At 37.3% G+C, this 24,045-nt stretch overlaps 2 protein-coding genes across 3 annotated transcripts; one reads left to right on the top strand and one right to left on the bottom strand.

Annotated features, from left to right (window-relative positions):
• Window positions 1–1,287: 1,287 nt before the first annotated feature.
• Window positions 1,288–7,091, bottom strand: LOC124534571 (probable tRNA (guanine(26)-N(2))-dimethyltransferase). 2 transcript variants are annotated; one of them, XM_047110484.1, is made up of 10 exons: window positions 6,943–7,091; window positions 6,603–6,863; window positions 6,093–6,280; window positions 5,661–5,889; window positions 5,095–5,243; window positions 4,398–4,566; window positions 3,467–3,687; window positions 2,543–2,680; window positions 1,807–1,974; window positions 1,288–1,500 (listed from the first exon to the last, which is right to left on the bottom strand). In XM_047110484.1, exons 1-10 carry the CDS (start codon window positions 6,976–6,978, stop codon window positions 1,356–1,358), a joined length of 1,704 nt encoding a protein of 567 aa, XP_046966440.1. In that variant the 5' UTR covers window positions 6,979–7,091; the 3' UTR covers window positions 1,288–1,355. The 2 variants fall into 2 exon arrangements, with proteins under 2 accessions (XP_046966440.1, XP_046966441.1); XM_047110485.1 differs by lacking the exon at window positions 6,943–7,091 and having other exon boundaries at window positions 6,614–6,772.
• Window positions 7,092–7,321: 230 nt separating this feature from the next.
• Window positions 7,322–23,575, top strand: LOC124534572 (lon protease homolog, mitochondrial). Its single transcript, XM_047110486.1, has 15 exons — window positions 7,322–7,667; window positions 7,895–8,095; window positions 8,169–8,430; window positions 9,104–9,389; window positions 10,141–10,270; window positions 10,889–11,029; window positions 12,032–12,195; window positions 12,989–13,218; window positions 14,041–14,233; window positions 14,906–15,093; window positions 18,558–18,733; window positions 20,989–21,154; window positions 21,552–21,738; window positions 21,993–22,182; window positions 23,222–23,575. Exons 1-15 carry the CDS (start codon window positions 7,458–7,460, stop codon window positions 23,375–23,377), a joined length of 2,880 nt encoding a protein of 959 aa, XP_046966442.1. The 5' UTR covers window positions 7,322–7,457; the 3' UTR covers window positions 23,378–23,575.
• Window positions 23,576–24,045: the final 470 nt, after the last annotated feature.

The raw sequence follows: 24,045 nt of genomic DNA, 5'->3' as shown, positions 1-24,045 counted from the left end.
ATTTTAATGTTAAGCGCGTTCGATGCTGCATTGCAACATGATGTGTGACCTTATGATGTACGACCTCGTTTGCAAAGCTTTTTTAGTAAGGTCGATTACAGCTCTTTCGTGGGTGGTACCTTGTAGTTTGTGGGCTGTAACTGACCAGCTTAATAATCAAGTCGAGAGACGGTGCCTACGTCTTTCGATTTATTCCCTATTCAAATTTTTTATCATGTTAAGTTGCATTTCCAAAAGTCTATTTTTGTCCTTTCCACAAGTCTCTTTTGAAATTGTTCTCGAGGTAGTTTTACTCTTTTTAATTATACGTTTCTCTTTGACTTCGTTAACTTCATGTAAACGGCCCTAACTCATAAAAGTAGCACGCTTAATCGTGGATAGGTTAAGAATAATTAATAAGTTCTCATTAGACTCACTATAAATAAAAAAATAATCAATAATTTTGACAAAAAATTTTCAAACGCCTACCTACACTATTTCAAAAAAATATTAATTTGAACTTAAAAGTACTTAATAAAAATAATTGCGTATTCAAAATATTTGTTAGAGTTCTCCTAAGTAAATTGAAATGAAAGATATTGGTTTTTAAACGTCGATTTACGATTGTAAATGTACCTAATTACAATTATTGTCGGTGTCAACCAAGAAAACCGTACAATATATCTAGCAAAAAATCATACGAGAACACTTTAAGAAATATGTTTTTTATAAAAATACCTTTAATACGACAGTATACTGTGTCAATCCAGGGACTCGTATCGCTTCTTTCTCTTCATTGATGAGGCGCATGCCCGTGGCTGACAGGGGGCCAAAAATAACAACGTATTCTTGCTATAAAATTAAATTTAAAACATTTTTTGTTTTTCAAAAAATGCTGTCAGCCATTTTGGTGACGAATAATGTTAAAACAACAATTGTGTTGTGCCACGACACTCATTCAATGTAAACGTTAGCTTTAAGTATTTTGTTTTTTGGAAAAATTAGAAAATGGAGTCTATGCACGACTAGCGTTTAAGCACCAGATTTTTGTTTTTTTAATTTTAGATGATATTAAAAGTTTTTAGCCTATATAAGCAAAATACAGACTAAAAATTACAACTTTTTATTTCAATATTATAAAAGAATAAAGTGCTTTTATGGCTCAAAATCAGTACAATTGTGTTATTATTATATATTTTTCATAATAGAAAGTCCCCTGATATATGATATATGATAGGGTTGTAAAAGTATAGATTATTTTTAGGTATACGACGAAGAAAAACAATAATTCTGATTTATATTTTTTAATATAACTTTCAGATGATTATAAACCAAGCTTAACACTAAGCCAAACAACATGTTAATATTTATTTTATTTACACAGCTGTGTCGACGGTCTCGGTGTTACACTTCTTCCGCGATTCCTCGTCCTCGGGTGAATGATTTCGTTTTTCATTTCGCTTCTCCTTGCTTTTTTTATTTTGATTACGGATAGCTTTTGACATTTTCCCTTCGCCAACACTGAAATTATTCCGATGAATTATTACATACTATAAAAGACTTTTCTAAACTGCTATTTCAAGCGAAGCGAATCAAAGGTAATCAATCTCGCTAGATCATAAAGTGCTATTGCTTGCTCCCACGGATCATAAGGAAATATTAATGTCCTATGAATATTCGTTATATTATTATCACAGTACTGAAACAATGCACTAAAATAAATTCCACATTTTACATTCCGTTACATGCATACCGCATTGATTATCCTTATGAGACATATAGGTACTTATTTGATATACAAGCTGTAAATCCATGGTATGTGCTCACTTGACGGCAGCGCGGGCGCCGGGCCCCCAGTGCGGCGCGGGGTTGTACTGGAACCGCAGCCGCCCGTGACGCCGACTGGTGGGGTTGGCGTCCGGACGCTCGCTAAGGTCCACCGCGCTGGTTACCTCCTGACTCAGGATATATTTAGCCACCGGGTCTGCTTCTATCCTGGAACATTTTTAACTTGGACGTAATTTTCAACAGTATATTATACTATTAATCATTTTTAATACTGTAAATTATAATTTGTAGTAGCTGAATACTGGATTCAGCTACTACAAATTATTATTTAGCTACTAAATTGAAAAAAAATGATTTGAGGTTAAGATTTGCTCTGTGCAAAATTAAACATTAACATAATTAAACACATAAAACAAAACAACAACAACCTTTGAAGAGAAGGTTTGGAACATATTTCACCACACTGTTCCAATGTGTGCTGGTGGAATACACATGTCGCAGCACTTCTATGAAATTAGACACATGCAGGTTTCCTCACGATGTTTTCCTTCACCGTCGAGCACGAGATGAATTATGAACACAAATTAAGCAAATGAAACCCGGTGCCTGGGTTTGACCACAATCATCGGTTAAGATGCACGCGTTCTAACCATCTCGGTCCTTTAATAACAACAATACATAAACATTAATTAAAGTATCGTTTTGTCTTCGCCATGTAAAATGACCGACGCAGGATGATGGCCTAAGTGTATTGAAGTACGCAGTGCGTGCTCACTTGGGCGTGACGTCAGCGCGCAGACGGCGCCAGTGGCGCACGACGTCCCACACGAGACGCGCGGGCGCGCTCGTCTTCACGGACAGCCGCGCCGCGTGCGAGTACGACACGCGGTGACCCGCATTCAGCAGAGCCGACCTACGAGAACACAAAATGTTTTATAACATATTCTTACAAGAACTTCCCTCTTCTCAAACAGGACCGAGCGGAATCACATAAATACGGCAGAACGCTTAGTAACGGTTTGGTCCCCACCGATTTCGTTCTGAGCCGAGGTGCGATCTCATAGGAGACACCCTCAGGACGAACTTTAGTTTTAATTTAGATTTAATCTCGAGCCCCGCGCTCAACCTCAGGGCAGGGGACATTAGTTCTCGCCCGAAAGACCGGTGACGCTGTGAAGGCCAGTAGGGCCAACAGCAATACAAAACACATAAAAAAAAAAGTAACGGTTTAATGTTCGGTTGACTGTCGGTCGATTAAGGTCTAGTCTGTTTGTATCGGTCGTGGTATTTACTGTTTTTACATACATACATACTAATTAACCCTTTATGTATTGAAATATTTTTATGGCTGATTAAAGTTATGTAGTGATGGAAATTGTGTTCAATTATAAATAAATAAAGAACTGAGAAGTATAGGTTACTCATTCGTGATGTATTTTTTTAATTTAATTAATCATAGGGTTTGTTAGAATATAATAATTCTAACACTTTTGACTAACTATTATCAAATATAATTTTTAGTGCGCTACCCTTGGCTGTACCCCTAAGAAGTTACTTAATTTCTTAAACAACTCTATCATTATTTTTATTTTTAATGATAATCTTATAAACAAACGAGTGAATAGAAAACTGTTAATATATCAATTTTGTTATAATCTATTCCTAAAAAAATATTACAATAAAAAAAAAAAAATCATACCTCATAACCAACATTGGCATAGTTTCCAAATGCACTCTCCCAAATAACTTATCAAGTGTGTAGTAAAGTGGAACATCCACTAGTTCCTCTCTGACCATTGAGAGTATTCCCTGTATACGCTTGGCCGTACCGAATAGCTGAGGGTTTTCTTCCACGTGACTCAACACTCGGGTGACAAAGAGCTCGTCGTGAATAGGCGCCGACCATATAGGACCACCTAACTGAAATAAATAGGCTATTTGACAATGCGAAAAATAAGAAGAAGAAGTTTAAAAATGGTTATTTACTAACGAAACTTGAAAATAATACTTAATTTATTCAAAAATCAATAAATAAAAATGCATTTTTTCAAACGTTTGTCACGTGACACAAAACGCTCCTGATTGGCCTGGCTTATGATGAAGTCACATTCTTGTAAACCTTTCTTTTCTACTATATGCACGGATAAAAATACAGCAAAGTAACGTCACTGACACCATTGCAGCGCTATATTGTCCAAGTAGCGTTTTCGCGCGTTATTTAAATATGGAATTTATAAAATGATATTTTTTGGCAAATAAGTACTAGAAATAAAAAAAACAAATCATTTTAATGGGTTAATTTAACCTCTACTAAATAATATAAAATAGATTTTAAAAACCAGTCAAATAGCCTATTGTAATGCTTAGTTTACTTTATAAGAACGTTGTAAAATTTCATGGCCAAGTCATGTGTATTATTAATAGTAAGTGACAAGTTATAATAAAACTTGTAATGGATTTAAAAAAAGAATAAAATTAATGACGACTTGTCCTAACCATACTTTAATTATTATTAATATTGAATTGAATCGATTTTGATGTTACGAGTTTCTTTAAATTTGCAGCTATTTTAAAAAAAAAAGAATCAATTCTAAAATTCCTCACAACCAGACAAAGAAATAATTCCTTACATGATGCCGTTGGTTACAGTGCTCACAATGTTCGCCGACAGGTGGTGCTGGAGGGAGGAAAGCCTTCATTTGATCAGGATTCTTCTCAGTTGGATTAGGCTTAAATCCCCCAAGGGGTTGAAGTACTGTATTGTCACAGCCCACACAGTGGTATACCATAGACAATTTACTGAAAATAAAACATAAAGATCTATAATTCCATATTACTACATTATAACAGTCCATCTCTCTTTTAAGTGTGAAACTAAGAAGAATGGCAAGTGTTTTGGACCAGCACAATGTTATTAAAAAAATTAATTTAGATTTTTATATTGTTACAAACTGATTAACAAAATTAAAGAAAAGTGAACTTTGAGATTATAAGGTGAGCGAGAGGTGAGTGAAAGTACAGAGGTAAGGAAAGAGGTTGTATGCAGAATGAAGTGTGTTGTGTTGTGTTGTGTTGTGTGTGTGTGTGTGTGTGTGTGTGTGTGTGTCTGTGGTAAGGCAGTGAGGCAAGGGGACTGGAGAAGACAGAAGAAGAGTTTTGTTGGGTTGTCAAAATATATTGGAATTGTAAATCTTGTTATTATATTCATATGAAAATGACTATATTATAATCTTCACACAAACTAATTACTAATTTAAATTATATTTTATTGCTTGTACTAAAGATTTATTTATAATATACCAAGTAGTAGTAGTTAGTTTAACCTACCTTGTAGTTTTCTTGCAGTGTATAGCACCAGAGTAAATCTTAACAAATACTCTTATGTAAAAATCAGCAGATATACTCAATAATGGTACTATATATCGGCCATATCTGTTTGCATGTTGCTCTATGCATTGTAATAGTATTCTCAAAGCCTAAAACAGTAAACAAAATTATTAACTAGCAAATTCTAAAAATTAAATTATATTAAAAAAAAAAAATTTAAATGAGATACATAATATGTTAAAAATATTTCAAATGATGGCATTCCTTATTTTAATATAAAAATATGACTTCAATCATATTTTGATTTAAATGAATTATCTAATGGAAAGTAAAATGTTATGTCCCTTGTGCATGTAGTTCCATTACCATAATAATAGACTATGTCTCTTTCATCTAGTAGCATTTCATACAATTTTATCAGTATCATTATTTTATTTCAATTTTATTTTTATAGTGGTAACTGATCAGACTTACTATAGGCTATTTATACTTTTTTATCATTGTTTATAAGTAGTTTTAAACATTTTAAATCAAAAAATATATACGATTAGTGCTTTTATTCATACCATTTCATGACAACATTTGGTTTTAAGACTAATAGCACCATATTTGCTATAACATGTTTCTGGTGAGTTTCCCGCCAAAACTGCCATGTCAGTTGCTGTCACAAGTAAGAGACCTCCATCTTGAACACTTTGGACAGCAGAGTCAAGGAATATAGATGGACAGCCATATGGATCTAAATCAATGGCTGCAAACCTTTTTGCTGGATGCTTGTGTTTGTACATGAGCATGCTAAAATATAATATATGAAATTTATGATCCACCTCCTTTTAAACAAGAAATTGTAATATGGTGATGTAGTTTATTTTTTTAAATCAATATTAAAATAAAAACTTTTTACAAATAGTACAAGATTAATTACAGTTTTTTTAAGGAAATAAATCTGTTTTTATTAAATAGTGACAAATATTATAAATAATTAAATAAAGACTTACCAAGCATCATCATGGCTAGTGTCAATCAAAGATTCCACACCATTGTGTACAATATTAGCTTTTATTGTTTCAACAGCTTGCTCTGATAGGTCATTGGCTAGAATTTTAGTTATATTCGGTATTTCTTTTGCATATCTGATACTTCTCAATCCAGTTGCAGATAAAGCCTCTAGGATAGTAACTGGAACCTGTAATACAATGTTTTTTTTAAATATGTCAAAAGGTGGCTAAAGCATGTTGTGATAGGGTTTAAATTAATGATTAATATGTTTGTGTAGTATAGACTATATCAAGTGCAGAAGCAACAACAGAGTTGATCAGTTCCAAAGAAGCACCTGACCCTCAAATGTTTTAGTTTTATATCTTTAGTTTTTCCCAATCATATGCATAAACTATATAAATATATTTCACTGTTAAAAGTGCTTCTTAGTTTTATAATAATATAATTTAAAATAAAAAAATGAAAATATATATAGACATTTAAAAAGTAATGCACAGTACAAAACAGACCTCAATATTACCTCCAGTTCCCACAGCATCTTCAACTATATTTTCACTCAAATTCTTCACATTTTTCTTTCTTTTAGCAATCTTTTCCTCTTTAAAATCTTGTGTGAACACACTCAACACAGCTATACTTAAATCTCTGTTAAATTCTTGTACGGGGTTGTAGAAAACTTTTTCAGTAGTCAAACGGATTTCAGCTTGGCCTTCTTTTATAGATTTTTTTTCAAGATTCACTGTTGCTGCTGCTTCCATTTTCATAATTGTCTAATAATCATAAAGGTTACTTATTTATTATAAATGGTATGTACAAGTAAATAGTGAAAGGAGTATTTAGAACACTGACCGAAATTTGTTTTTTTAATATTTGTAAGTACTTCATATATAACTAATGAATTGTATTAAAATTAATCAAGAAATTAAAAAAGCCACATTGATGCCATGGGTAATAGCTATGTCAAATTTTGAGACTTGTGAAGTAAACAGCAATTGACATTTGAAACGGCCGGTAGCAGTACATACAAGAATACTAATACTACTACTATTATCAATATTTAAAAATTATTTTATTTAAATAGCACGTGTGTTTATAATTTAAGTTTAGTACAATTAGCTTAATATTTTCAGAGAGCACGGAAATATTGAAACATTATATTGATCAATTACTTTTCTTATTTATGAACGAAAATGTTTTATCAAGCTCTTATCAAACACAGTGTCAAAAATTGATATTGTCAAATTTGACAATAGGCTTGAACTTTGAATAATCTGGAAAAATAACCTTTCATAAATATTAAATAATAATCTAAGCTCTAGAAAAACTTCTTTATGTGGGATATCGTATAATAAACAAAGTGGAAAATGCACACTGCGAGTGCGATAGTGAGGAACACAGTCCTTTTTAACCCGGCCTTAAGAAAGTCAATTCAGATATCTCGTAATGTTACAAAAATTGCATCACATTTGCACCTGAGACCGGCAGAAAAGGCATTAATAAAGAATATTCGATCCTATGGAACTAGAAATGCCCAAATTTGCAGTCACAATAATGGCTTTCTTCTTGTGAATTCAGTTAGTACCTTGGTTTATTATTAAGAATGTGTTTGAGCCTGTTCTTATTCACTAATTCTCATATTAAATACGCTTAACAGTTTTGTAATTTTAAAATATATTTTTTTTAAAGAATTTACTTTTAAGCAAGGGATATTTAATTATTCATCTTGATTTTTTTTTTAATTTTTATAGCAATTTTCATAACTTGTGTAAAAAGATTAACTTTTGTAATTTTATTACTTCAGTTTTGTAACCGAAGACAATATTCAACTGGCAATAAAAATGACCCAGAAGAGGATGAACCCATTGTGGATGTCAAGGAAGAGACTCCATTGTTTTCCAGCCAGTTGCCAGCAACGGTAGCAGTGCCAGAAGTTTGGCCTCAGGTTCCAGTTATAGCTATAAATAGAAATCCAGTCTTCCCAAGATTTATTAAATTAATAGAAGTGAGTTATACATATATACCAAATAAATATTTCTATTGAAACATTTGTCTTAAGGCTAATTTTGTTATTTCAGATCTCAAACCCAGCTCTTATAGATTTAATAAGAAGAAAAGTGAAGTTAAATCAACCCTACATTGGTATATTCCTACGTAAAAAGGAAGATGAGAAATCTGACGTCGTTTCAAGTTTAGATGACTTACATCAAGTTGGTGTATTCGCACAAATCCATGAAATGCAAGACATGGACTACAAGTTACGTCTAGTTGTAATGGCACATCGTCGGATAAAGATTACAGGGCAGTTTATTGAGGATGAAGTTGAAACGGGACCAGCTGGTAAGAATATATTACTAACATACATATATTAATTATTTCTTTGATTTGTTATCTGTGGATCTACTAGCAAAGTTATATTATCTGAAATTAATTACAATTTTCATAAAATGTAATGAATATGACGTTTTTTTCTCATATATGTGTGTGTATGTGTAGGTGTTTTTTTATTAGTATTTTTGTGATATCTGTCACAATACAACAGGTGAAATGTCAGTTGTATATTATGTATATTGAATATTTGTATACAACAAAAGAATCAAAGGTATATTGCAATGTACTTTAGTTCTTTGATTCAATTAAGTATAAGAAGTTCTTAAATATCTAGATAGTGGTTTTTATTTCTATTTCAACATTTGGCCCTTCTGGCAAATTCTTATGGCAAATTTATAGAGATGACACACTCTGTGTGCATGTGAATTATAAAATATTAAATTTATTAATTTTTATTTATGCTTTTACATAAACATATTAAAACTACTAAAGTGTATACACGGGCAACTTCTTATGAGATAATTCTAGAATGTTCTAGATTACAATTTTATTCCTGCGGTGTTTTTTTTAATTGATAGATTTTAGTAATTATTGTGTCTAACTTAAATAATTATTTAATATGTTAATAATAACGTGGCTGTGATAAAACTTGCAGCTTCAATTCTGAAATAAATAATTTCAGAAATGAAGCTTAAGTTTCCGGTATTTAACGTCGAATTTAACGTTACGCGTGAAGAATCAGATGCGGAGAGACGAAGGCGGAAGCATCGCAATACGAGACGACAGCGCAACGAGTCGGATTCGGAGGGGGAGAAGGAAACGAAGAAACCTCCCCCCGATCAAGTCATGATGGTCAAAGTTGAGAACTTAATGCACGAAAAGTTCCAGCAGAATGAGGAGGTGAAAGCGCTCACGCAGGAAATCATCAAGACCATTCGAGACATCATCAACATGAACCCACTGTACAGGTAATGTAACATTATAAATTGGAAAGTACATTTAGTTTAAGATCCCAGGGCCGCCAGACGTCACGTATTTTCTGACAAAGGAAATGTGGAGTAGTGTTAGTATTTACTAATAACGCATGCTTACCCGCTAGGTTGTTTAGACGGCCAATTTTCAGGTATCAGGTAATCAAGGTACGTAAAAAACTTACTTACCTCACGTAAATTCTCCAAGCTGATTTTTACGTATATTTTAGGCTTAATTAAATTTAGGGGATAATTGGCCCCTTGGATCGGTCTGGCTTCTTGTAAAAGGTCTTAAAATAGTTGTCTGGTGGACATATATAAAAATGGAGCATCAGAATTTACTTACTTATTACTTAATCGTCCACATTTCCTTCGTCAGAAAATACGTGACGTCTGGCGGCCCTGGGATCTTAAGCTAATTATCCTACTTACACATTATTCTTTATGCGTTCAGTTGACTAGTTAATTATTATTATGTCACACAGAATGAGTGAAGAATTAGTTTGTAAATTCAATGTAAAGTCAGGCAAGGTTTCATTAATACAATTCTACATTCATAAATTAAAAGCGCACGTTAAAAAAACATTAATAACACAAACTAAAATCTTAATTGCTGTTATTCTTGCCGGTTGTTTTCGGTGTAATCTACATTCGAAGCGGTGGTAGCACCACTTTAAGTATGGTCCCGAAGTTAAACAGTGCTCGTAAAAGTATACTCAGTGTATGTAGACGTGGTTGGTGTCGGCAGGGAGTCGCTGCACCACATGCTGGCTCAGGGTCAGCGCGTGGTGGACAACCCGGTGTACCTCAGCGACCTGGGCGCTTCGCTCACGGGCGCCGAGCCGCACGAATTGCAGGCCGTGCTCGAAGAGATGGATGTGCGTACTGCGCTGATAATACCTAACCCCCCCCCCCCCCCCGATCAGTGTGTTTGCAGAAGTCTATAAAGCAAAGCTGATGACTTCTGCTAACCCCCCCCCAATCAGTGTGTTTGCATAAGTCTATAAAGCAAAGCTGATGTGAAAGCTTATGATGCTTAATTATTCTAGTTGTTATTATAAACAAATCCTACTGGTAATCATACTTGCTCTTTTGGTGTCAATTTAAAATATTTGGCTTTTTACTTCAAGTAAATAAACTGTAAATAGTTAGATTTTTGAAGTTTTCTCTTATTGCGAAACTTCGTTTTCAATTTATGAACATATTACTAAAATGCTTGCAGAAATCTATAAAGCAAAGCTGATGACTTCTGATGCTTAATTTTATTCTAGTAATTATTATAAACAAATCCTATTGGTAATCCTACCTGCTCTTTTGGTGGCATTTATAAAATATTTGGCCTTTTTACTTCAACTAAATAAAATGTAAATAGTTAGATTTTTGAAGTTTTCTCTTATTGCAAAACTTCTTCTTCTCAATTTATGAACGTATTACTAAATTATCGTTTCAATATATTTTTCGTTATTTTAGTAATAATCTGATTCTTTAAAATTTAGATACCAAAACGTCTGATGATGTCATTGTCGCTGCTGAAGAAAGAATATGAACTGTCGAAGTTGCAACAGAAGATAGGCAAGGAGGTTGAAGAGAAAGTCAAACAGCAGCACCGCAAATATATACTCCATGAACAACTAAAGGTAAAAAAAGCTTCGAATTTATCAATTTTGACAAAAATCTTATAATAGACTATTTGACTGGTTTTTAAAATCCATTTTATATTATTTAGTAGAGGTTAAGGAACCCAGTAAAAGTTGTTTTTTTTTTTTTTATTTCTAGTACATATTTGACGAAAAATATCATATTAAAAATTCCATATTTAAATAACACGCGAAAACGCTACTTGGACAATATGGCGCTGCAATGGGTTTGGTGACGTCACTTTGCTATATTTTAATCTGTGGTACATATAGAAAAGCAAGGTTTACAAGAAAATGACTTCATCATAAGCCCGGCCAATCAGGAGCGTTTTGTGTCACGTGACAAACGTTTGAAAAAATGCATTTTTATTCATTGATTTTTGAATAAAATAAGTATTACTTTCTGGTTTCGTTAGTAAATAATCATTTTTAATCTCATAATATACACTGATTAGAATAATTCACAATTTATTTTTCGCATTGTCAAATAGCCTATGTTAGTATTGCGTAGTTCGCGAAAACTAGTTCGAAAGAGCGCTCCCACAGATGAACTACGCGAACTGGATCAACGGACTTTTCGCACCATAGTTCGTTAGCAAAGCGAAGTACTTGAGCCAAGATGGCCCAGTTGAATCTGCACACAAACCCAACTCAAATTCATTCGAAATATGATTTGGGTTTGTGTGCAACCTTCAAATGATCTTGGCGCTATGCGGCAACAGGGGTTGACCTCATATTCTAAACTAAACAGGGTTTGACCTCAAATTCTTTTCGCTGTTGGTATCAACAGATACTTGCATTGCATAACCAAAAAAATTCACCAAAAATATTTTTCCATCACAATGGGTTTTTTCAATTTTATTGTAGAATAACATCACATTGTATGGATTTAGTTCTGGTATTTGTTACAAAAACGTGCTCTAATTTTAAAGCGCTATTATTCGTTGAATTTTTAAATGAGATTTTATATAGAAACTCGTTTAACCCAAAAAATATCAACAGGTCATAAAAAAGGAGCTCGGTCTAGAAAAAGACGATAAGGATGCCATCGGCGACAAGTTTCGGGAGCGCCTCGCGGACAAGAAGGTCCCCCAAGCTGTGCAGACGGTCATAGACGAGGAGCTCAACAAACTCAACTTCTTGGAGAGCCACAGCTCGGAGTTCAAGTGAGTCAACAGATCACACTTGTCATACTTCTTCATGATTTTTTCCATAATTTTGGAAATGTTGAACGGTTTATGGTTAAATACTTCTATCAGTTTATTTCTGCAATCATTTCTTTTTTTAATTGTGTTGTATAAAAAAGGATGATCGCTTTCCGGATTTTATTGTAATGTATACTGTTTTATATTTGATTTAATTTTGCTGTGTAACATTTAATAAAAGGTGAATAAAATTATTAGAGTCGAGATTGCCCAGCGGTCAGAACGCGTGCATCTTAATCGATGATTGCGGGTTCAAACCCAGGCAAGCACCGCTGTTTCATGTGCTTAATTTGTCTTTATAATTCATCTCGTGCTCAGCGGTGAAGGAAAACATCGCGAGGAAACCTGCATGTGACAAATTTCATAGAAATTGTGTCACATGTGTATTCTAACAACCCGCATTGGAACAGCGTGGTGGAATATGTTCCAAACCTTCTCCTCAAAGGGACAGGAAGCCTTTAGCCCAGCAGTCGGAATTTACAGGCTGTTATTGTTGTTGTTGTTGAATAAAATTATTGAATTGTAGTACAATAACAACTAGTAGGTATCAATTACTTACCGTTCTCGTCAGTCATTTAATTTTAAACAATACTGCTAAACTTTTTAAATCAGTGAGCAGTGCACCAGTGTGGCCATAGATAAAAAATATATAAAATGACTTCCAAAATATTTGATTATAAGATTATTTTTAGGATTTTGTTAAACTTGTTTGCTTATGCACATTAATAGCATAAACAATTTGTATTTATGATAGTGTAACACGGTGCTACCTCGATTGGTTGACATCCTTACCTTGGGGGGTGACTTCCGAAGAGAACCTTAAACTTGAAGAGGCTCAGGTTATCCTGGATGAAGATCATTACGGGATGGAGGATATCAAGAAGAGGATACTGGAGTTCATTGCCGTGTCACAGCTTAAGCGGAGCACCCAGGGCAAGATTCTATGCTTCCATGGTCCACCCGGTGTTGGAAAGACTAGTATAGGTAATGTATAATTATGCTTTTATGTATATTATCGATAGAGTCGAGATGTCCCAGTGGTTAGAAAGCGTGATCTTAACCGATGATTGCGGGTTCAAATCCAGGCAAGCACCGCTGATTCATGTGCTTAATTTGTCTTTATAATTCATCTCGTGCTCGGCGGTGAAGGAAAACATCATGAGGAAACCTGCATGTGTCAAATTTGATATAAGTTCTGCCACATGTGTTTTCCATCAACCCGCATTGGAACAGCGTGGTGGAAAATGTTCCAGTGGGATTTTATAGGCTGTTGTTGTTTTTGTTGTATATAATCTGTATAAATATATCGAAAAGGATTTTTTTTTTAAATTCAACCCATACATAGAGGCTTATTTGTTGAGTTTTATGCCTTTATGAAATTACACTGGCTCACTAACCTTTTTTATTGAAATCGAAACTGTTATATAACAGTTTGTCGGTAATATGAACTATTAAAATAAAGAATCCTTTTATAAATTATTGGAACTGGTCAAAACAGAAACATTTTTAATTTGAAAAGAAAAAGTTTTGATTTAATAGACAATGCCGAAATGACTTTCAGAATAAAATTAGTATTGTTTTAAATTAATTTAAATGTGAAATAAAAGTTTAGTACTAATATTAATTTATATAGATGTATCCACTCTCCATTTATTTATAATTTTTCTCTTATTCGAACGAGCGTCACTCACTCCAACTAATGCACACCGAAATGAATTAAACGTAGAGTGACGTTATAAATACTATATCTGTATGGTCTATACTCGGCTATATGAAGAAATTCATAAAAGATAAATATATTTCCAGCTCGTTCAATCGCCCGAGCGCTCAACAGGCAGTACTTCCGGTTCTCGGTGGGGGGGATGACTGACGTCGCGGAGATAAAGGGCCACCGGCGGACGTACGTGGGCGCCATGCCGGGCAAGCTCGTGCAGTGCCTCAAGAAGACGGGCACTGAGAACCCGCTTGTACTCATCGACGAAGTGGACAAGATTGGAAAGTAAGTTGCTGTGGACTCAAGAAGTTCTTAACATCTGCAGTGTAGTTAATGTATTTTTATTAAAAAAAAAAAAAAACAATTAAATTTATGTAAACATATAAATTGATTTACACATACAACATAACATACATACATACACATACATTTTCACATACAACACACACGCACACACACAAACACACACACACACACACACACGCGCGCGCACACACACACACAAATGCGCACGTGCACGCATGCATACACATACATGTATACTTGTACCTAATTCGTAATATGGAAGAGCGGAGTTTCCTGGCACAGGCTTTTCATATGCTTAAAGGGAGACTCCAACAACTTTATATTTAAGTACAAACTTGATTTATATGTAGAAAGAAATTTGAAACATTAAATATTCAAAAAATAAGCAAATAATTTAAATCTAATAATAATTATCAAATTACATTTTTGTAAATTGTATTATGCTCGTTACATTTGTAACCACTAAATAAATAATTTTGTTATTAATTATCTCTCTAAGAAGTTATGGCTATTGACATGTGACTATATAACATGAGCCATACGATTCATGCGGCCATATAATGTTACAAGATCACATTACATATAAATGTCTAAAATTTTATACAAGTTAAGTCAAGTACTAAATTTTAATGTTATAATAACTTCCATCAGGGGCGTCCACGGCGATCCGTCGTCGGCCCTGCTGGAACTCCTGGATCCAGAGCAGAACGCGAACTTCCTCGACCACTACCTGGACGTGGCCGTCGACCTGTCGCGCGTGCTTTTCATCTGCACGGCCAACGTGGTCGACCTCATCCCCGAACCGCTGCGCGACAGGATGGAGCTCATCGACATGTCCGGTTAGTGAATTGCGGCCTCAACAAACAACAAAAACAACAACAGCCTGTAAATTTCCCTTTGCAGGAAAAGGTTTAAATATGAGACATCACATACATTACTCTGATCCCAATGTAAGTAGCTGAAGCACTTGTGTTATGGACAATCAGAAGTAACGACGGTACCACAAACATCCAGACCCAAGACAACGTAGAAAACTAATAATAATCTACATTGACTCGGCCGGGAATCGAACCCGAGCGTACCTCAGAGTGGCGTACCCATGAAAACCGGTGTACACACCACTCGACCATGGAGGTTTGGAACATATTTTACACGCTGTTTCAATGCGGGTTCGTGGAATACACGTGTGGCAGAATTTCTATGAAATTAGACACATGCTGGTTTCCTCACGGTTACCTGTGCAGCGGGCAGTTTCCGAAGCCTTGGAAAGAAGGGAGGTTGGTCCTGTTGCCGAAGGAAGGTCGGTCGGTGGATTCCCCATCGGCATACAGGCCTATTGTGTTGCTGAACGAGACGGGAAAACTCTTTGAGAAGATCCTCGCAGCCCGTCTTGTTCAGCAGGTCGGTCACCACACCCCCCCCCACTTTCCATGACGTGGGGGAAGCGCGTAAAGCGTTTTTCCTCATCATCATCATCATCAGCCCGTTTTTGTCCACTGCTGGACATAGGCCTCTCCAAGTGCACGACACTGTGGTCTTTCTCCGGCTACTCGCATCCAGCTCCTGCCTGCCGCCTTGCGTATATCGTCACTCCACCGTGCCTGAGGACGTCCTACACTACGTTTGCCGAGACGCGGTCTCCACTCTAGAACACGTTTTCTCCAACGGTTGTCGGTTCTACGACAAATATGACCAGCCCACTGCCACTTCAGCTTACTAATCCGGTGGGCTATGTCGATAACTTTGGTTCTTCGACGGATCACCTAATTTCTGATGCGATCCCTCAAAGAAACGCCGAGCATAGCCCTTTCCATAGCACGCTAAACGACATTAAGCTGGTGGACCAGCCTTGTCGTGAGTGTCCACGTCGTAAGTGGACGCACTGATTGAAGACTTTCGTCTTAAGGCACTGTGGGATCGACGATGTTAAGATTCGACGTAACTTCCCAAACGCTGCCCAACCCAGCTGAATTCTTCCATTCACCTCGTCCTCAAGGTTGTTTCTACCTAATCGCAAAGTCTGCCCGAGGTAGACATATTTTTGAACAACTTCGAGGACGGTACCGTGTATCGTAGTCGGTTCCGGTAGAACATGTTCATTGAACATGACCTTGGTTTTATCCAAGTTCATCCGTAGGCCGATTTTCGTGCAAGACGGTTCGTGATCACTCTACAAGAGTGATCACGAACCGTCTTGCGGTTATAGACATACAGCTTATAGACGTGGCTCAGTAGGGATATGGGACGATAGTTGTTCAGCAGGGTTTTGTCTCCCTTTTTGAAGAACAGGACGACCACACTCCTATTCCACGCCTCCGGAGTTCTCCCTTCAAAGAGGACAGAGTTAAAAAGCGTCTGAAGTTCCCTAAGTACCGGTTTACCTCCCGCTTTTAATAGCTCTGTGGTAACGCCGCCCTCTCCAGGGGCTTTTCCATTTTTAAGCTGTCCAAGTGCAATCTCGATTTCGCCAATACTGAATTCAGGCAGGTCTTTGGAGAAATGGCGTGTTAATGCTAAGCTCTAGGATCCTCATTTTCGGGATCAGGTCGAGATGCATGCGATGTGTATAACCGGCCGTAGAAGTCCTCTACTTCCGAAAGTACTGCCGGCTTAGAAGAAACGACTTCTCCACTTGCTGTGGTCAACTTCGTCAGGTGGCTCCTTCCAAGAGATTGTACGAACACCTTAGACCCCCGATTCTGCTCAATAGCTCTTTCTATTGCAAGAATATTGGAGCACCGGAGGTCGTGTCGTACGCACCTGCTGATCTCTTGGTTTAATTGTCGTTTTTCTGACGAAGTGACAGGTGAGTTTTCACGTCGTTTCTTCATGAGCCCTAAAGTCTCTTCCGAAGGGTTGGACTTCCTGCCCTTACGCTGCATGCCACAATATCTCGTGCCTTCTTCCCTGAGAATTCGAACTACATTTTCGAGGTTCTAGTTTACGTCAGTTGTGGTTTCCACACCAGCAGCGAATCGGTTCTCCAGGATTGACTGGAATGTTTCAGATCCCTCAATGGTTTGGAGCAGCTTTGGTCGGAGCGTGGACTTCATCAGACGGGCGCGCTCGGCCTTAAAATAGATATTCAGAGAGCCTCGGAGGAGTCGGTGATCACTACCGGTATTGAACCTGTTAATCACTGAGACGTCTCTGAATATGTGCCTCTTGTCCGTCACTATGAAGTCGATTTCATTTTTTGTCATAGTGTCAGGGCTTTGCCACGTCCACTTCCTTTGCGGCTGCTTCTTTTAGAAGGAGTTCATCAAGAAGAGCCTCCCCCGTTCGAGGAAGTTGACAAACATTTGCCCCCTATGATTCCTACTTCCAAATCCATGGGGTCCTACTACCGATTCGCTGCAGTTCTGTACTACTTTAGCGTTAAAGTCCCCCATGACAACGTTGTAGTGGGATTTCGTGGTGAAGTGGAGGGCCCTCGATATGTCATCGAATAATTCTTCCACTTCATCGTCCGAGTGTGTCGAGGTCGGTGCGTACGCTTGCACCACCTTGAGGCTGTACCTCTCGGTGAGCTTTATAATGAGGTACGCTACCCTGTTCGACACACTGGAGATTTCCACCACGTTGTCAACTAGGGACTTATTTACCAGAAACCCAACGCCACCTTGGGATTGTTGGTCTCCCTCTCGGAAGTACATTAGGTGGCCCGATTCGAGGGTTACGGTTTCCTCCCTCTCTACGGACTTCACATAGCCCTAATATGTGCCACCTAATTTTCCCAAGTTCTACTTCAAGTTGCGCTAGATGCGAGTCAAGCCGTAGCGTGCGTCCGTTGTACGTCGCAAGGGTCAGTCGGTTGTGGAGGCCTCCCGTAGCCCGGTGATTCTTAGCACCCCCCGTCCCGCCGTTACCAAGAATAGCGGGGCTGCCGGGAACTGGGGGCCGTGGCTTGCGTGTGTGCTGCATGTGGAGGATATTGCCCATAATCGCCACGCTGGGCAAGTGGGTTGGCGATCGCAGGACGTAGCTTCTCGCACCGGTGATGCTGCTGCCCGTCACCGGCCTGTGGTATTTAGCTACGCCTATTTTATTTGACGGTTTTACCGCCATCAGTCGGTCGCCAGAGTCTCGTTTGCTGGTCGGCAGGTAAGGTTGGCTTGGGGCACTAAGGAGTAGTTTGCCCCCTTACATCCCCTGCGAGAAAAAAAAAAAGTTTCCTCACGATGTTTTCTAACGACGCGGCCATCTCGGCCCTGCCGCCCTGCGAGAAAAAAAAAGATTCCTCACGATGTTTCCTAACGACGCGGCCATCTGGCTGGTGGTGTCCGACGGTGCGCGTGCGCAGGGTACGTGGCGGAGGAGAAGCTGGCCATCGCGCAGCAGTACCTGGTGCCGACGGCGCGCCGCAACTGCGGGCTGTCGGACGCGCAGCTGGAGCTGACGCCCGACGCGCTGCACGCGCTCATCAAGTCGTACTGCCGCGAGAGCGGCGTGCGCAACCTGCAGAAGCACATCGAAAAGGTACCGGTGTTACCAGCGTAGAATTTTCTAACTTTTTTATTCGTATTAAATCTCTTGACAAATTAAAAATATTTATTTATTTATTTATTTAATAAGTACACTAAAAATATACATATTAATTGATGGCTTAAACAACTTCTGATATGTACATCGATTACAAGTGTATATAACATTCACATTTAATCGTGTCAACATGTTTGTTTAAAGTTGAAATTATAATATATTATACAATTTAAAAAAAAAAATTTAAAAAATTGACCTATGCTATCGTCGTTTATAAACATAATAACTAAATAATATAACAGAAAAACAAAAAATAAAGAAAACAAAAAAAACAACAGTAATTTAACGCACTATTTAGCTAACAAAAAGTAATCCATGAGCTTTTTTTTAAAAGTAATGAAGCTATCATGAAAGATGTCAACGCCATGTATAACTTTTGTCAATTCATTATGTCGAGCACATATGCGCACTATCGGAGCCAGTTTTCCAAGACGAGTTTTCGTGATAGGAGTTTTGTTATGTAACTTCGGGTATGTTTGCGAGGAACAGTAAGAGATATTCGATGTAAATGGTCGCAGCACTTAACCTTGTTGTGTATAATTTTATGCAAAAAACATTGATCGAGAATATCCCGCGTATTGCGAAGAGACATTAATTTATATTCAGCTAGTCGCTGATTGTATGGCTGCCTGTGTGAGAAAGCGCTGGCTTGGAAGGCCAAATGTCGAGTAAATGCACATTGTATTCCTTCAACGCGTTGAGAGTTTGAGCTGTAAAAAGGATTCCAAATGACGCTGGCGAATTCAAGATGGCTTCTTACGAAAGCGTTATATAAAATAATTTTAGTCCTGGAAGAAAATCCCTTAGTATTGCGTTTAATGAATCCCAAGAACTTTGCAGCTTTGTCAACAATATTGTTTATGTGTGATTAGAAATTTAACTTTTTGTCAATAGTAACACCTAAGTCCCTTATCTCAGATAACTCTTTTAAGGTTACATTATTAATAAAATAACTGGAGACAAGCGGTTTTTATTTCCTCGTGTATTTTATATGAAAGCACTTGTTAGTATTAAGAGCCATACCATTGACTTCACACCAGTTCATAATATTATTAAGGTCATCCTGTATTAACTGAATGTCATCAACTGATTTTACTGTTTTGTAAATTTTTAAATCATCTGCAAATAACGAGCACGAACAATTTATTATAACCTTGGTGATGTCATTAATAAAAGCTAAATACAACAGTGGTCCTAAATGGGATCCTTAGGGAACGCCGGATTGGGCCAAATACAACCTAGATTCGAAGCCATTTACAACAACCGTCTGAGATCTCCGCTCAAGATAAGATTTAATCCAATTAGTTAGAGTGGATCCTATACCATACTGCGAGAGTTTGTTAACAAGTTGACGATGATCAACTTTGTCGAAAGCGTTACTAAAGTCAGATAGTGTCAACTTGTTGTCCCTTGTCAACCTCCGATAGCAGATCAGATGTGAAATTGGATAGATTCGTTTGTACAGAAAAACCATTTCTGAATTCATGTTGAGAGCTAGTAAAAAAATTATCAAGGTGTTTGGCTAATAAGGGATACACAAGACTTTCGAATAATTTGTATAATATATTAAATAATAATATATAAATAAAATTAAATAATATTATATAATATTAATATATTAAAGAGTATGTGATATACAAGTAGTAGTCGCGGCTTCGCTTTCCTTTTAGGGTGTTGGTTGTCATGTGTTTGGTATAAAAGGTGTTCTTTCTTGGAGTTCAAGTTTTACTACATACCAAATTTCATCAAATTCGGTTCAGCGGTTCGGTCGTGAATGAGCGATAAACAGACAAAGTTACTTCCACATTTATAATAGTAGTATAGCTTAGTGAGATCATGGTTGAACACACCTTGGGAATGAACCCATCATCTTCAGCTATTTCTTTTCATAGCGAATATTTGTAAAAATAAAATCGATATAAAAAAAGACCAACTAAAGTTTCTTTCGCCGGTTCTTCTCAAGTCGGGGCTTTTTTTTCGAATCGATGGTAGTGTTTAATTTAACAATAAATATATTTGAGAGACTATTTTATTTTTAGTTTTTATTTGTACTAATCGCTCATTGGTTGAAATTTATTCGTCGTAAATTGCTGTCAAAAATATAAGATACATTGATTTTAATTACAATGAGGATGTGTGTGTATATGCGAGTTTAGTTTTTTTAAAACAAAAATTAACGTTACATCTTCCAGATTGCTCGTAAAGTAGCGTACAAGATAGTCAAGCAAGAATCTGACAAGATGGTGGTGACTGACAGCAATTTGTCCGATCTGGTCGGGAAGCCGACCTTCAAACACGACCGCATGTACGACCAGACCCCGCCTGGCGTGATCATGGGACTGGCCTGGACGGCGATGGGTGAGTTCTGGACTTTATTGAGGCTATACAATGAGTATATTAATAGTAAGCAAGGAGTTTTATATTGAAATGAGTTTTTATTTATAGACTATATTGGTGTTTTTAATTCGCCCTTTGTTCAGCTGAAAAAGGGCACATTGCTAGAAATTGTAAATTACTTTGAATTACTTTTCCTTCCTCCTGTGTCCGTCAAATGTTATTGGAGCAGCATGGTGGAAAAAGTCAAAATCGTGTTATTTCTTAATACAATTTTTTTGCCCAAAAGTGAGATGTTTACAGGGTTATTATATTTTATTTTTTTTGCAAAAAGAACAACATTATGACATGTTATGTATGCTAGTGAGTAATGTCTTTTTGATGAATATCATCTTTAACAAATGTTTAATCCGGCCACCAGGCGGCAGCACGCTGTACATAGAGACGGCGATCCGTAACCCGATGAAGGAGGACAAGCCGACCCCCGGCACGCTGGAGCTGACGGGCCACCTCGGCGACGTCATGAAGGAGTCCGCCCGGATAGCGCTCACCGTCGCCCGGAACTACCTCGCCGAGCACTACCCCGACAACAACTTCCTCAACACCAGGTAACACGCGCGTAACGAGGTCACCGCGGAGAGAAAGAAGAAGAAAGAAAGAACCCCTTTATTTGGGACAACATGACACTTGTAAAAATAATAATAAAAAAAATAATAATAATTAAGTACTAATAAATTATCATTTACACAAAAAAATAAGAAATAAAATGAACAATAAAAAAAAAAGTAACGATACAAAAACAAATATATGGCTGAGAGGGGAGAGGGGTCTGGTGTGTGACGCTGTGGGTCGGGTGTTGCAGCCAGCTGCACTTGCACGTGCCGGAGGGCGCGACGCCCAAGGACGGCCCGTCGGCCGGCGTGACGGTGGCCAGCGCGCTGCTGTCGCTGGCGCTGCGCCGCCCGGCGCGCGCGCGCGTCGCCATGACGGGCGAGCTGTCGCTCACGGGCCGCGTGCTGCCCGTCGGCGGCATCAAGGAGAAGATCATCGCGGTGAGCGACCCCCCCCCCCCCCCCCACACACACACACACCGAACTGACACACACACACACACTGCACACACACACACACACACACACCGCACTGACACACACACACACACACCGAACTGACACACACACACACACACCGCACACACACACACACACACACACACCGCACTGACACACACACCGAACTGACACACACACACACACACACACACACACACACACACACACACCGCACTGACACATCGCACCGAACCACCGCTCTGTTCCACCTCGCCCCCACTTATGCCACCACATTATCACACCGTATCCCCGCACTGTCGGTACAGTCCATCAACGAAACACCGCACTGTACTAACTAACTACCGTCACCTCAACTCATACCACCACACCGCTCTAGTGAGCGGTGATGCCGACTTACAATAGATTACATACAAAACCAAATTAAAACCATTGATTCATCTGAAACAAAAGAAAGTACTGCCTATGTTTTTGCTATACTAAATTGAACTAAAGTTTTTGACACAAAATAAGAGTCCATTCTGTTACGTCATCAATCCTATGCGTATTGATAACGCTTTGTATATTTTTATCAAAACACCATTGTATGTATCCTTCTATTTCAGACTAATTGAATGTATTCCATTACGTTTATCGAAAGGAGATGTTCCAAATTTGGACATGTCAATGAGCACCATATAAATCAATGCTAAAAAATCATACTAAGTCCTTAAAAATAACAACCATTTTTTATCTTACGAAATAACGCCGTACAAAAATATATGTAAAGTAAAGTAAAAAGTAACTTTTTTACTTTACTTTTATGAATATGTCCAGAGCTCCATACAAACTTGGAACATCTCCTTTACGATATAAATAAATATCCTAACAATGTTTGAAAATGTCATTAAATTTTGATTGCTTTTTATTCTGTCCGTACACCCTTGCGTAAACGAAAATCTACTGTATATCAAATGTAATATTTTGGACAAAAAACAATTCTATTACAACCTAATAATGAGCTTGTGCTGACTCCTTAAAGGCGAAACGAGTGGGAGTCACATGCGTGATATTGCCGGAAGAGAACCGCCGGGACTTCGACGATCTGCCCTCCTTCATCAGAGAGAACATCGACGTTCACTTCGTCAGCGACTACGAGGAAGTCTTCAAGATCGCCTTCGAAGACGAAAAGGTTTAGACTTGATATAAGTACTACCGAGTGTAGTTGTTGCAAATTGTACTTTATGTAGTTGTAGTTAGTCTTAGTTTGGAGTGAATCATTAGAATGTAAATGCCTTTTTATAAAGACACTAAGTATCACATATTGATTTGACAGGAGTTAAACTTACGTGTTCGAAATTAAATAGTATTTTAAACGTGAAAAAATGGCGGCTATCACTAGACGCTGGGATGTAAAACATCTAAATGGATGATTATATTTTTGAATATAAAAAATAATATGCAGTTATGATTATCAATCAGAGATTCAGAACCCAAATTAATTATAAACAAACAGAATAATAAATTTTATTTTGGTAACATTTTTACATAAAGAGGCACAAATAAATTAAAAAAAAAATTGTGTGATAAAGTCGTGCAAATGAGTGTTACAATTGAATCTGCTATTTAATTTGTCAAGATACACGATAAAAATATCCAGTATCTTAGCGAATAAATAGTATATCGATTTATATATATTTGTAGTCACCGTTTCATTTGCGTTCCCAGTGGTCCCAACATTTGTTGGAATAAATATTTATTTATATAGCAACATTTGCTATGCTATAACCGTAATGGCACCACTGGTGTCCTCATAACGATATCTACAAATTTGATTCATTGAATATAGAAGTATTACTTAATACT

This window comes from Vanessa cardui, chromosome 13 (genome assembly GCF_905220365.1).
Source record: "Vanessa cardui chromosome 13, ilVanCard2.1, whole genome shotgun sequence".
Taxonomy (NCBI): Eukaryota; Metazoa; Arthropoda; class Insecta; order Lepidoptera; family Nymphalidae; genus Vanessa; species Vanessa cardui.
Note: the sequence above shows the minus strand (reverse complement) of the source record. Positions and strands in the feature narration are given on the sequence as shown.

Bases quoted from the DNA above. Each gene is read 5' to 3' on its own strand.
- LOC124534571 (XM_047110484.1), bottom strand. From the start codon at position 6,978: ATGAAGTACTTACAAATATTAAAAAAACAAATTTCG. The intron at 2,681-3,466 runs GTATGATTTTTT...GTGTTCTCGTAG, and splicing joins ATGCCAATGTTGGTTATGAG to GTCGGCTCTGCTGAATGCGG. The intron at 1,501-1,806 runs GTGAGCACATAC...GAATAATTTCAG, and splicing joins GGCGCCCGCGCTGCCGTCAA to TGTTGGCGAAGGGAAAATGT.
- LOC124534572 (XM_047110486.1), top strand. From the start codon at position 7,458: ATGCACACTGCGAGTGCGATAGTGAGGAACACAGTCCTTTTTAACCCG. The intron at 11,030-12,031 runs GTAAAAAAAGCT...AAATATCAACAG, and splicing joins TACTCCATGAACAACTAAAG to GTCATAAAAAAGGAGCTCGG. The intron at 21,155-21,551 runs GTGAGTTCTGGA...TCCGGCCACCAG, and splicing joins ACTGGCCTGGACGGCGATGG to GCGGCAGCACGCTGTACATA.